Source organism: Pantherophis guttatus, chromosome 1, assembly GCF_059756535.1.
Source record: "Pantherophis guttatus breed Tessera chromosome 1, ASM5975653v1, whole genome shotgun sequence".
NCBI lineage: Eukaryota > Metazoa > Chordata > Lepidosauria > Squamata > Colubridae > Pantherophis > Pantherophis guttatus.
In genome coordinates, this window is record NC_142063.1 from 261,870,610 (window position 1) to 261,885,035 (window position 14,426).

The following is a 14,426-nucleotide window of genomic DNA, read 5'->3' on the forward strand; positions in this document are numbered from 1 at the left end:
TAATAAGTGCAGTTTCTTAAAAAACACATTTTAATGCTATCATTGCAATTTGGGGGCAGTTATGTCTGAGTGAACTTTTAGAAAACTATGTTAAAAAAAAATTGAACAAATAATGAAAATATAAGTAAAGAATCATAAATAGGGAAATAGCAAAGACTCAATTAAAACCTTGGCAGAATAAAAAAGGCTTCAAGCACAAGGGAAGGGCACTAAAGAGAATGTATGAAAATCATATTCTGTTTTATTACATTTTTCTAGATTCCTAGAGTTGATACATCTTAAGGAATTGCTTTGATCCAGATGGGATACTATTGAGTTTTAAGAAATGTTGAATGGGCAACTTGACTAAAATTAGAATAATTTGCTTAAGCATGCTTTTTTGAACCTACCTGTTTCATTAAAGAAGTTCTGGCCACCTGGAGCAGCAGATGGTTGCAACCAATTTTGCATACTTTGGCTGACTTTGACGGGACAGATGGAATTTCTTGTCTTTTCCACTTTTACCTCACAAGCAAGGTCAATAAGCTTTCTGTTCTTCAGAAAATATTCAAATACATGTCAGCTTTTTAAAATCTTCCGTTAATATCAGATTTACTTTTTGAAATCTAGCACTGGAAGTTTCTTTTCTAATGCTTTTGTTTAATATGCCAGTTCATCTTGTTTTCTTAAATGAAATATAATCTTAGATTTCATTGATACAGAATTAAGAGACGTAATCTTGACATGGATCATGTGATCAAAATCACTTCATTTTTCAGGAAGTCACAAAGAAGCCCAGGAAAGCATCCAGGGATTTTCAGGGTTAACTGATTAACTAGACTGTGAATTTGATTTGTGGAAGAACACTAATTAAAAATAAGATTCATGGGAAAATAGCAAGTGGAAGCCATAACTCACTAATGACAACATGGATACTATTCTGTAGTTTGCCATAAAGCACATAGATGACCCCATCCTTCATTTTTTATTTTTGATTTTTGATTAATGTTCCAGAATCAAAAATAGAACCATTCAGATTATTCAGGTGTCATTATGTCTGGCAGAAACCAAGTATTTCAATAAAAATATATCTGTTACACGTGGAAGTGATATTGTCATGGTATATGGAATATGCTTTGCTGCCTCAGAACTGGTATAACCTGCCATCATTAAAGAAAGCATGAATTCTGCTTTATAGTTCCACAGGATAATATTAAGTAGTGATCTGCTGTATTTTAAAGTTTGTGTTGATATGCCTTCCGCATTTGTCATCACCTCCTTAAAGAAGCTCCATCTCTTCCTATGCTCTCACAGTATTGGCACAGTATATTTTCACAGGAAAATATACTTTTGATTTAAGGATGCAATATTTCAAACACATACTTTCCTAGGATCATAGAGTTACTATGCAAGGCAGGAAAAGGCACCGCTTTTTTAAGGAAAGTATGACAAGTGTAGTATATGTGCATCTGCATCAGCTCTTAAATGGATTTCTGTCTTGGAGCATAAACTTCCCTAATATCAACTAACCAATCATAAGCTAAAGCATACATGATTCACGCTCTGATTCCAGACATTCAAGCAAGGCCGCAAGAGAACAGAAGAAGAACAAATGGAGTGTTTTAGAATGACAAAGTCAGACTCCGAATCTAAAGTCCACAGAAAACTTAGAGGTTGTTCAGTAGTTTAAACTAGAAAATCCTCAAATGTAACACTGAATTTTGGAGAAATAAGCCAAAATCCTTACCTATCATGGAGTCTTGACAAGGAATATCCTCTGCACTCATATTGTGCCAGTCACCCATATACCTTCCCTGCCCCACACAGCACCTTTTTTGCACACCCTTGTGTACCCTCTATGATCTATGCCTCGCACATCGTCCTTGATCTATATGGTGCCTGGTGCACACCCTTGCGCGTCACTGCATACCTTCCCTGACGTGTAGCACCTGTCATTCACTCCCTCGTATCTTCATGCACTTTCTCTTCCGTGATCCATGGCATATGTCTTGCATACCCTTCTGGACCCTCACTATGCTTCGCATGTTCCCTCACACATTCGCTTCGAATCACCCCATGCCTTTCTGGCTCCCCCCTACAATTTTGTGAATCCTAACCATGGCATGCCTCGCATGCATCTTAGCCTGGGACTTGCAACCTCCTGCAGGCTTGTCCACAGACTTTGATTGCAGGTTGCCAGGAGGAAGTTGCCTCACCTAATAATACTAATGATGGCAACCAAGACTGCGATAATTGCCATTGCTAAGCAGATTTCATTGCTTAACAACAGAAGGCCCAATTCCATTGTAAGTCAATGATTATCAGTACTATGTCCAGCATTGTACTTACTCCCCTTTTATAACATCTTTATAGTTAGAGCCATTGTGGCACAGTAGTTAGAATGCCATATTACAGGTTAATTCTGCCAGCAGTTCAATTCTCACCTGCTCAAGGTTGGCTCAGCCTTCCATCCTTTCGAGGTCGGTAAAATGAGGATCCAGATTGTTAGGGGCAATATGCTGACTCTCTAATCCATTTAGAGAGGGCTGTAAAGCACTTTAAAGCAGTATATAAGTCTAAGTGCTATTTCGATTGCTAGTGTGCTGCTGTCAAGCATATCTCAAGTAGGCAACTCAGCATCTTACATTAGAATATATAGGGTTCGCATATTTCTCAGGGTCATTTGTTCATAGTTACTCTGAGTGTAAACTGCATTGAGCAAGAATAAACTGTGATACTTATAAAGTGTGGTATAGTTTAGTACTTCAAGTATGTCTATTTAGAGGGATGAATCTGCTAAGATTCAGTTAGTTCATGCATGACCCTAAAGGACCAAATCTAATGGGTTATTTGTGGAAACTACTATATCCAAAATATCACTCAAATTGCATATAATATAGATTGTAGTACAGTATGAATACAGATAATACTCGATTTATGACTATTCAAAGTTATGACAACACTGAAAAAAGTAACCATTCATTCAGCAATCATTCAAATTTACCATACCACTGGACAAGGAGACTTACTACCAGTCCTTGTAGTTGCAGTTATTGCAGTGTCCCCACAGTCATGTGACAATGATTCAGATACTTGGCAACTGGCTCACAATTATAAAAGTCGTAGTAGCATCCTGCAGTCACATGATCACCACTTGCAATTTTCAGGGCAAGCTTCCAGCAAGCAAAGTCAGTTGAGAAGCTGGCAGGAGGATGCAAATGGAGGTCATGTGATGCCATGCCTAGCGGCCATGTGGAATTAGCTTAACAATGACAACTGAAATTGCTCCAAGGCAGTTGTCCTTAACTATGGGGTTGCCAGTCCCAATTACCATTGCTAAGTGAAGACTACCCACATATGTATAAGCTAGCCAACCTAGATTTAAACTACTTTGTACATTAAAAGTATACACAACAGAACAATAGTAACTGGTTGATCAGTATCAATTGATATTGATAAAATGTAATTCTTACAATAAAAGTGTGACTTTATATACCTGAATATATATATATGTATTCTTTTCTCTTTGCCCCAGTTTGTTGTGCTAATGTTTTGGAGCATCTATATCTATGACAGAGAACTTGTTTACCCCAAGCTTCTTGATAATTTTATACCAACTTGGCTGAATCATGGAATGGTAAGTATAAAAACAGTGTTGTTTCTTTTAAAGAATATTAAGGGGGGAGGGAATCAATTTTTTCATCTGTAGATAATGAAATACATAATATGAAGTGTCCATGGATGTCTACAGCATAATAGCTGAAAAATGTCTGGTATTTTTTTAAAGGAGTAACTTTTCTACAACAGCTTATTGTCACTTACTATTAATATCAATAGGGAATTAGTTTTGCCAAAATTAAGGCCACAGACATATATGAAATCACAAAGTTATTAGACAGCTGTTAAATCTCCCAAGTTTAAAACATGATTATTTATAAAATATACATAATACATTAGTTCCCATTAATGGCATTATTCCAATTTTAGTATATATGCTGCTGAAACAAGCACAAGTCCCATTAATGGTGACATTAAATAAACAACGTGGTTTTTTTTTTTAAACAACAACTTCATTTCCCTTCCCTCCCAATCTTCTTAAAATTGTAGAAGAAAAGGCTGGATATTTCCCCCAGTGTTAAAATTTATGAAAACTTTATTTCTTCACTGAATATTTTTATTGTATACCTGATTTCATGTATTAACTGTCTGAAATGAATATCTTTACTCGATTTTGAAATATTTTTACGCTGTGTTTTGTTTCTCAATATTAAAACTATTTAAGTTCTTAGTACAAATACTTAAAAATATGTTAACAATTAGCTTCTTACATAAGTATATATTTCTGCATAGTGTCTCAGATTCATAGAGACATGGAATTCCTTTTTTTTTTTTTTTTTTGCCTTAATTCTTCTTCAGGAAGTTTCTGTGATTCAAAATATAAGTTCAGGTAGTCTCAATTTACAACCATTCATTTAGCGACCATTCAGTTACAGTGGCACTGAAAAAAGTGACTTACAACTAGTCCTCACACTTACAACACTCACAGCATCCCCATGGTCACATGATCAATATTCAGGCACTTGGCATGTATTTACAATTGTTGTAGCATCCTGGAGTCATATGACCACTATTAATAATCTTAATTAGCTTCTGACAAGCTAAGTCAGTGTGGAGAGGAAAGCCAGATTCACTTAACAATTGTGCGATTCACTGTGCGCAGTGATTTGCTTAACAACTCTGGCAAAAATCATAAAATTAGATTCAATTCACTAAACAGCTGCCTTCCTTAACAATGGAAATGTTGGCCGCTTTTGTGGTTGTAAATCACAAATCACAATCTGTGATGTTAGGTAAGGCTTTGCGAAAGACTCCAAGAGGATGCATTTTATTTATTTATATATTAAGTCAGCATTTATAATCCCCTATCCCATCCTATAGAATTTGCAGAGATATTATATAGATAGCCTTCATTTAACAACCGTTCATTCAGTGACCATTTGAAATTAGGACAACCATTGCAGCGCTCCCCACGGTTATTTGATGGTGATCTGGATATTCGGTGCTCTGAAGTCAAGTGACGGCTATTTGCAATTTTTCCTACTGGCTTAACCAGAAAGAGCAGAGAAGCTGGCAGGGAAGATCAGAAGTCACTAGCCATCCTGAAATTTCTCCTTGGATTTCAGGACAGACATTTTTCAGTGATCCTTGACGAGAGCACTGCTTGGTAGAGAGAGAGTCTGCCTCACACGGTCTGTCTGTCAGACAGCACTTTTGCTCTCAAAGAGGTTGGACAAAAGTCCCCTGCAAGAGTTAGGGTTATGATATTACTTCAGCTTTCCTTTGCTTTACAGACCTGCAAAGTTAATAAATACAAGGATTAGTTGCTTTTTTCATCACTATTGTAATTCAAATGGTTGCTCTGTGAGGCTTTTGGTAAACAAGGACTATCAGTGGAAGGAATGAAATCTTATTTTGGGATAAATCAAGTAAAACCATCCTGTTAGTGAAGCTCAATTCATGGTCTGTCTGGTGCAGGCAGGTCGCAGGCAGGAGGGTAGTGTAGCAGTAAGAAAGAGCATCATTTTGACAAAAGCAACAAGATTATAGATGCCTATAGTCCAGTGATCAGTAAAGACCGATTTCTAATTATTGTATTTTACCATCCTATTATAACAATAATTTAGATACTAGAGCACTTTTCTGACTACTTTAAATTTACAGGTTGAAAGGCCTTGCTGGTTAATTAATTGCACTATTATGAAGGAAAAAGTAATATATGATCAGAGGATATGTGTTTATGTAGGCTTCAGTCTGAAAGTGTGACATTCCAAACATTTGTGGTGGGAATATAGATGTCTGACATAGCAACTTAACATGTTCATAATTTGTGAGGAGCAAGGAAATGTAATGGAAGGAAAATGGGATTTTCTCTAGACTGGAATTGTTAAAATAATTAGTATATAAAATAATTAGTTTTTCCCTTATTGTCCCCCTCATACCCTGTTTCCCTGAAAATAAGACCCAACTGAAAAATAAGCCCTAGCATGATTTTTCAGGGTGTTCGTAATATAAGCCCTATCCCAAAAATAAGCCCCAATTAAGATCGTCAGCAGACAGAGGCATTTAGTACTGTGTTTCCCCTAAAATAAGACCTAACCAGAAAATAAGCCATAATGCGTCTTTTGGAGCAAAAATTAATATAAATCCCGGTCTTATTTTGGGGAAAACATGGTAACAAATAATTTGAACATTCTAATTGTCCATGTGGGCCTATTATTAATTTTTATATGCAACTCTGTACAAGGCCTTGCTAAAAAAAACTTTAAAGCAAATAGTCTTGTCAATTTTTGTTTTTTCAAGTGTTCCTCTGTCTGAATCACTATGAAAATATTTTGCTGTTGTGGTGTTTCAGCACTGTCTAATGCTTTCTAATGCTTTAACCATAATATTATCTTTACTGTTGATTTTCATTTTAATTTATTCTGATTCTTTGTACATCATAGTAACCCATTTGAGAAAAGGGTGGGGGGATTTCCTAACAGAATGTTTTATTTTTAAAACATTAACATATTAACTTTTTGGAGAGAACCATGATTTTAGAGTGGACTTCAAGAACTTTCATTGTATACTGTATCTTCTGAGATGAATTATAAATCTGAACATAATTTTACATGTGTCTAAGGGACAAATGTATGTATCTAAAAGTTGGCAAGAATTCTATAATTAAAATAGATGTTTTGAGTGCTGCTAGAGTAGCTGTTTTTAGTACTTTAAAAGTATCTCTTCAAATTTAGTGAAAGGACCCCAAAATGGCAAATGCAAGTCAATGTCAGGAAGTATAATGTATATTGAGCTAGGAATCCATGCTTCATTTACAAAATGTTGGGGACTGAACTGTCACAAGTCAACCAACAACAAGCAGATGTTTAGATCACTGGAATAGTTCAGTGAAATAATCTGCACAGTGTGCAGCAGCTGTAAAGAAGCAAATTCTATGGTACGGGTAGTTAGAAAAGGTATAATTTAAAACAAATGTAGATTTGAAGTGCTAGTCTGGCTGATCTCCAAGAACTGTTTAGGCTTATGTGCTTGTTTAAACAGTTTATATGAAAGTAAATTCAGTTGATTTGCAAATATGCTGCCTTATCACCTAAATATTATTGCCATTCGTAACTATTCAAGCAGAAAAAGATATTTCTCCAATAAGGCCATTACATTTATAATTTATATTATTATAACCGAGAAATGTCTGCATGGAATTGATTAAAACCCATTGGCAATTCTTTGATAGTAAATAAATGTGTTTTGTTTTCTATCAATTCTCCCTGGGATACTTCAGATGCTGCTGAGAGGGCTTCAGCTCTCCAAAGCTGGCCTCCAAGAAGCACAGCATGAAGGAAGAAGATCCCCATCTCCCCTTCCAGTTTTAACAGTGCCCATGAATAGTACATTCATGCAGAAAATCTTAATAAATTTGGTCTTAATAAAATGTGGTTAAAATCAGAGAATTAATATTTTAAATTGTGTTACTTTTAAATGCTTTGAACTAAGCAAGCATTTATATCTGATATCAATTATCTAAAATGTACTGCTCTATTGCTTAGTTTTCTAATCTTGCATAATAAGAAAAAGAGAGTAAAATTGAAAAAAATACATAAATAAGATACTGATTTTTTAAGAAATCCAGATAAGATTAATGAAAAAATTAAAATTGAGGACCCAGTTGTGGGAGCAATAAGCTGACTTTGTATAAATATACAAAAGGATGAAGGCTATTGCTTAGGACATTGTAAGCCGCCCTGAGTCTCCGGAGAAGGGCGGCATATAAATCAAATAAAAAAAAAAAAGAGCCCCAGTCTAGTTGAATGAGCAAACGTAATTCATTATTCATTCATTCTAATGTAATTCTACATCCTTGGGGTATGAAGTTTTAGATAAGTGAAGTTAAGAATACACCATAATTATTCTTATATAGATTTATTTATCTAAAATAGTTTCCATTCCCAAATGATGTCATTGATAAAAATGAATAAGTCTGCATTGGTATTTGGTTTATTTATTTATTGTGATACAGCTAGTAACAACAAAACAGTAGAGAAAAAGATGGATTGGAAGAGGCAATGGAAGCACAAAAATAATTTCCTTCTTAATGATAAGTTTTGACTTATCATTAAGAGTTTCAGACTCTCTTAAAGGAGTGGTATTGATTTTTGGAAGGGATTTTTTTAAAAAATGGAACAGTTGGAAGGAATTTGAGACATAAAGGAAAAGAAAACAGAATATGCGAAATTGTTTGAGAGTAGAAGACCTTTGGGCAGTTAAGGAAAGTAGTAATGAAAATGGCAGCCATTTTATACAATTATACTCATTGTAAATAGGTTAATATATGACAAAGAAAGGGTAGCTCATCTTGTGTGCTTGAAGAAAGTAAATGACAGGCTTCAGCAGGATCATTTTAAGAACACCACTCACAGACCTTTTTGAGTACTCTTAAGAAAATATTAGATTGACAGCTGTTTGGAATGCTAAACTTTTGCCTGCACCTAGTATTTCAATAAATAAATTACATGAACACTCTTCTTCTTCTTCTTGTGCCATATCCGTCATCAGACATTGGCGATCATGTTGGCAATCCTATTTTTGTCAACAGCCATATGAAAAAGTGCTGCTGAGTTTTGTCCAAACCAGTCCCTTAGGTTTTGAAGCCATGGTGTTCTTCTGCCTGGACCTTGTTTGCCTTCAATCTTTCTCTGGAAGATTAAGTGAAGGATGACCTCGTTTGCCTTCAATCTTTCCCTGGAAGATTAAGTGAAGGATGCCATATTTTTCTGGGTATCACATCACATGTCCAAAATATTTTAACTTTCGCTTTTTAATGGCTTTGATTATTTCCCTTTGCTTTCCCAGGCGGCTTGTCACCTCCTCATTTGTGATTTTGTTAATCCAGTTTATACGTAACAGTCATCTGTAAATCCACATTTCAAATGCTTCTAGTTTCTTCAAGTGGTTTTCTGTCAGAGACCAACTCTCTACTCTATAGAGCAAGATAGAAAAGATGTAACATCTGACAAGCCTGATTTTCAGTCTTAGCCTTATGACTGAAGACCTTTTTCATTTTGAAGAATGCTGTTTGAGTTTTCTCTATCCTTGTCTTTACTTCACTGATCATGTCCCAGTTTTCACATAAATTAAAACCGAGGTACGTGATCCTTTCAACTTTTTCTAATATTATTCCTTCCAAATTTATGAGTGGTAAATTAATGGGTTATTTGCTGACAACCATGGTCTTGAACATGAACATTCACTGCTCCAGAAAGTTACAAGAACATAAGAACTGTATTGGATCAGGCATGCACATTCTTATCATTTTTCTTCAACTCTCCTATCTATATAAATAGCTACAGAAATCAGCACAATCCTACCTTCCCACTCATGGAAATCAGATCTCATAGAGCATAACAAATACATGCTGTCAATTTTCACAATTTTTTTCAGTCATTTGTGCAAGCCTGATAAAAATTTACTTGTTTTAGGTGTCATATTAAGAGTTTTAAGCACCAGTGGAAATATTTAATTTTTCATACGTATATAGGATCCTGGTTTACTTGTTTATTGCATATTCTGCAAATCATAGAATTGTAAACAATTATAATGTTGTAGTACATTTTACAGCTATATAGAAATGGCCAGGAAGACCATTACTGGAATTAGGCAGAAAGAAAATAAAATCCCTTGTGGAAAAATGCTCTACTGCAAATGTAGGCCTAGAAACTTGATAATTATAGGAATTATATGTCAGTGTATTATATACAATTTGATGCTCTCTTTGTAGTTTACATGCTTCTTTCCTTGCAAGTTTTGTTTTGCTTTCTTCAAGAAAAGTAACTCAAAAACAATATTAAAAACTTTATTGGAATTTAGGCACATAAATGGCCATATGGTCATGTTTTGCACAGAAGAGTAAACAGGCAGGCTTCTGCACACATGGTCTTTGTACTGTATTTTCATTTGATTGTTTTTAAGATTGAGACTAAGAATGCACAGTGTGATGCATTCAGATGCAGCTAACATTATTACTTATGGTCATCAAATTTTACACATTTAATAAATGAAGAAAAACCATGCTAAGAAAAATCCCAATTCACCACTACACCATCACTAAAAATGATTTAGATTGAATTTAATATAGTAGCAATATATAAACAATATTCTTGCTACTCCTAAAATAAAATTCAGTCATCAGATAAACCAAACCATGACTCACAAAGGAATGAATTTGGGGAAGTGGTGGCTACATCTGTACTACTGGCTGATGTTGTGGTCATGTGATCTTCATTTTCATTTTCAATGTCCAATGACAGTTTCTCACCAATCTTGCAATCTCTCCCTCCCTCCCAACCCAGCTGTACCTGCCTGATGAAAAGGGAAAGGAAGGAGGAAGAAATCCCTGTCTATCTTTCTAGGCCCATGGTATATCCCAGTATGCTCCTCCCAACCTGTGTTGCTTCCCATGCACTTCCCATGACCTCCACACCCCTTCTTGACCACTACTGTACTTCTCGCCCTTCTTGCCCACCCACATGCCCTCCCCTCCCCATGTGACACCTCTCAGGCACCCCCACGTACCATTTCTGACCTGTATCCCCTGCCACCTAGTTTTGAACTTGCAACTTCCTGCTGGTTTCCCCAGTGGTTTCTTCCTCCAAGCTTCCCCCCAGCAAAGCAAATGGGGAAGCCAGGAGGAATTCTAGGAAGGGAGAGGGGAAAGAAAGGAAGATAATGATAGAATGGGAGGGAGGGCGGGAGGGAGGAAGTAAGTTTTCTGATGGTCCCTACCCATTTCCTACCAGAAAACTCAGTGGAGAAAACATCAATAACTCAAAAGTTGCTCACACTCCATTGCTTTTTTGCCTACCCGTAGTCACTCTATTTCTCTGTTTAGGTAAGGAACTATCTCTGAAATGATGAGCAAATGGCACAGGTTGTCTTAATTATAAATAATCATATATACTTAAATTGCAAAGGAGAATTGAAAAAGTGTAGGATAAGTCTCTTGGGCCAGTTGGTGGCCAGCACTGTGTTGTATGATACAATTAGAAAATACTCAGTTCTATTGTATTTCTCTCTTATTTGTTTTTGCCTGAACTAAAGATTTATGTTTTGTAACCTTTTTTGATCAAACAATAATATTTTGCCTGCATATTTCATAATATTGCCAGCTAGAGCTGCAGTATATTTTTTGAGATGAAGAAACAAAAACACACATAATATTGAAATGTGGTTACACATCAGTGGTAAAATCTGAACCGGTTTACTGTTGGTTTGCTGGCCGCGCATACATGCCATGGGCCAAACGTATGCTGTGTGCGTGCATGCGCAGTGCATATCAAACACAAGCCATGCACGCGCAGTGCGTGCCAAAAGGAGGCTTGGGAAGGTAAGTAGAACAGTGCGGGGGAGTGATCAACTATTGTGCGCGTGGGAACCTTTTCCTAAACTTTTTAAAAGCATTTTTTACTACCGGCTCGGGTGAATAGGTAGTAAAAAATGCTTTAAAAAAGTAAAAAAAAGGTTCCGACAATTGCGTGGCACAGCTATGATCGTCAGAGCCTTTTTTTTTACTTTTTTAAAGCATTTTTTACTATCCATTTGCCGGAATCGGTAGTAAAATAATGCTTTTAAAAGGTAAAAAAAAAGCTCCATCACAGCTGTGCCGCGCAATCATCGGAACCTCATATGATAGAATTGAGATACAGTAAGATTTAAATTCTACTTTTCTGCAACACAGCTGCAAGAAAAATTTTGGATGTTATCTGCTATCCTTTTTATTAACTCAATTTTTTTCTGAATCTGATAAATTCTGTTTTAATTTTACTGTAATTTTTAAATATAATCTATCATCACATGTTATGTTGGCTTGTTTTAAAATTTGTAGTTTAATTAGAACTTAGCATTCAGATATAATTTTAACATTCACATAAGTGGAGGAGAAGGAATACCGGGGAACATATGTGAGTTGAAGATTCGTATGATTTATTATCACAACCATAATTCGTTGTATTTATTATCACAACCAACCATAATTTTTTATAACATCTAAATGGAGCTATTAATAGTTTATTATTAAACATGAAGTAATCAGTACAGGTTCACAATATATAAAATCCAGATTTAGCTGTTTATAATTAAAGACATGATTCATTTAAATATCGTTATAAGTAACTTACGTTCCGCGAGCAAAACTAGTGAATTGAAGATGGCAGAGTAGAACTAACAATGGGTAACTTTATAGCAGCAAATGTCCAGTAGAAAGGAGTGGGGGAATCAAAGTTTACTGATATGTTGTATTTTGGCCTAAGGGACTTTATGTTTTAAGTTCTTCAAAATGATCAAGAATCTTGATATTCTTGTGATTCTGTATGGTCTAAAAGTAGTATAGTATTTTTTTATTGTTTAAAATAAAGCAGGAATTGAGATTTTTTTTGTGCAGGGTAGCGCTGTAACCTTTTAGTTACATTGACCATCAGGAGTCATCATGTTACCAATTTCACCCTTACTGGGAATGTCAGGTTTGCATCTGACGATTCTCAATAAGGATGAGACTGGTAACACAGTGCCTCCTGGTGGTCTATGTAACTGACCAATACTATAAAAGATACTAAAAATAGAGAAAGTGGAAGTCCTGTAAAACCCCAAACACAGGGGCATAATATAACATCTGTATCTCACTGCTTTTTGAGACTTTTAAGGGAAGGTGGACTTCTCTGAGAATAGTCAGTCCACCATTACATTTGCAGAAAACGGCAAGTGGATGAGTAAGAGTTCCAGCATTTTAAGACTATATACTTCTTTTCTCCTCCTTCCCAGTCCTTCCCTTTTCATAGTCTCTTTTCCTTTCATTTATGCAAACACATACACGAAACTTAGAAGAAAGCACTATACATCTGTAGGTGGAAGTGCTTTTGAAATATAGTATCAAAAGGTGATTAGAAAATTGTACTTTTTGTGAAATTTCAAAAACATTATGAATACACTTTTGCTAACTAATACTTTTGTCCAGTGGTGAGGTTCAAGTAATTTAACAACCGGTTCTCTGCCCTAATAATTTCTTCCAACAACCAGTTTGCCAAACTGCTCAGAAAGTTAACAAAGTTCTCCCAAAGTGGTGCAAACTGGCTGAATCCCACCACTGCTTTTGTCACACACAAAGTTCTCCTTAATAAACTAAAACCTGCTTATTTAAAATTCACTGTGTCTTAATCAGACCACAAATATTTCTTTTTAAGCATTCCAAAGTATTTCATTTATTTGTTTAATTTGTTGCTATAGCAACTGAATTCCATCACGTTTAGCATATTGGTGGTGGTGGTGGATTTTTTTTTCCAAAATCACAACTGTGCAGTATGATCAAGTTGGTTTAGGCTTGGCAAGGAACATTTCTTTCAATTGAAGACATATGCAAAAAAATTCAGCAATCCCCATAAAAATCCTCTGTAATATAATAAGAATTATTTTATAGACTAGTGATGTTTAAATTGCCTTAGTTACACCTGGCTGAGAAACTAAACAAGGTTAGACATGGGCAGTTATACTTATATTGGAGATATCTACATGATTAGATTAGGAAATTGAAACATCTTAGAAAAGGTGAATAGCAAACCACTTCAATATATTTAGTGGGGAAATTGCATTTACAAAACTGGGGGACTTTACTTTTTAAAACTCAAATTAATGCATGGGTTTTTTTGGGATAATGGTAAATTAGAACATTCTTCTGATTTTTGGAATGTTTCTTGGGAATACGTGTATTCTGTATAAAAAGGACTGCATTCAAATATTAAAGAAATTTGAGATGCCCTTGATTCTGCCCCTATCCAGTTTCTAATCATCACTGTTTCTGCGAAGTGCTTGAACTGGCTTGACATTGATCATGTTTTCATGAACTACAGTAGTCCTCAACCTACGACCACAATGGAGCCTGAAATTTCAGTAGTAAGTCATTGTGGCCATAAATTGAGATACCACATGACTGGACTCAAGATTATGATCATCTTTACAATGGTAATAAAGTGGGGCACCATGGTTGTAAAGTGAATCACATGGTCGTTAAAAAAATTATGTCATTGTTTGGTAAATTCATTCTTCCAAATGGTCGTTTTTTAAAATGGGAAACTGGAAAAACATTATTGGAAATGGGAAAAAGCATTGCAAATCATGACTACAGGATGCTGTAACCAGTTGTAAATGAGAGCTGGTTGCCTGTTACCCAAAATGCAATCGTGATTCTAGAAAGTAGGGTGCAGCAGTTGTAACTCTGAGGATGGGTTGTAAATAGCTTTTTTAAAATAACTTCAAATGGTGGTTAAGTGGCTGGTCATAAGTTGAGGACTCCCTATAATGTTTCCTGCCTCACAAGCCTTTCATTTCACAACTTCTTTTTCCTTTGA

The 14,426-nt window shown here is 35.5% G+C and overlaps 1 protein-coding gene across 1 annotated transcript in view; it reads left to right on the top strand.

The window, feature by feature from the left end:
* The window catches only part of AIG1 (androgen induced 1), a 69,780-nt gene that overhangs the window by 11,884 nt on the left and 43,470 nt on the right, over window positions 1-14,426 (top strand). Inside the window, exon 3 of the mRNA XM_034418942.3 lies at window positions 3,515-3,616. Coding sequence (XP_034274833.1) covers window positions 3,515-3,616 — 102 coding nt within the window. The remainder of the gene's footprint in view (window positions 1-3,514; window positions 3,617-14,426) is intronic.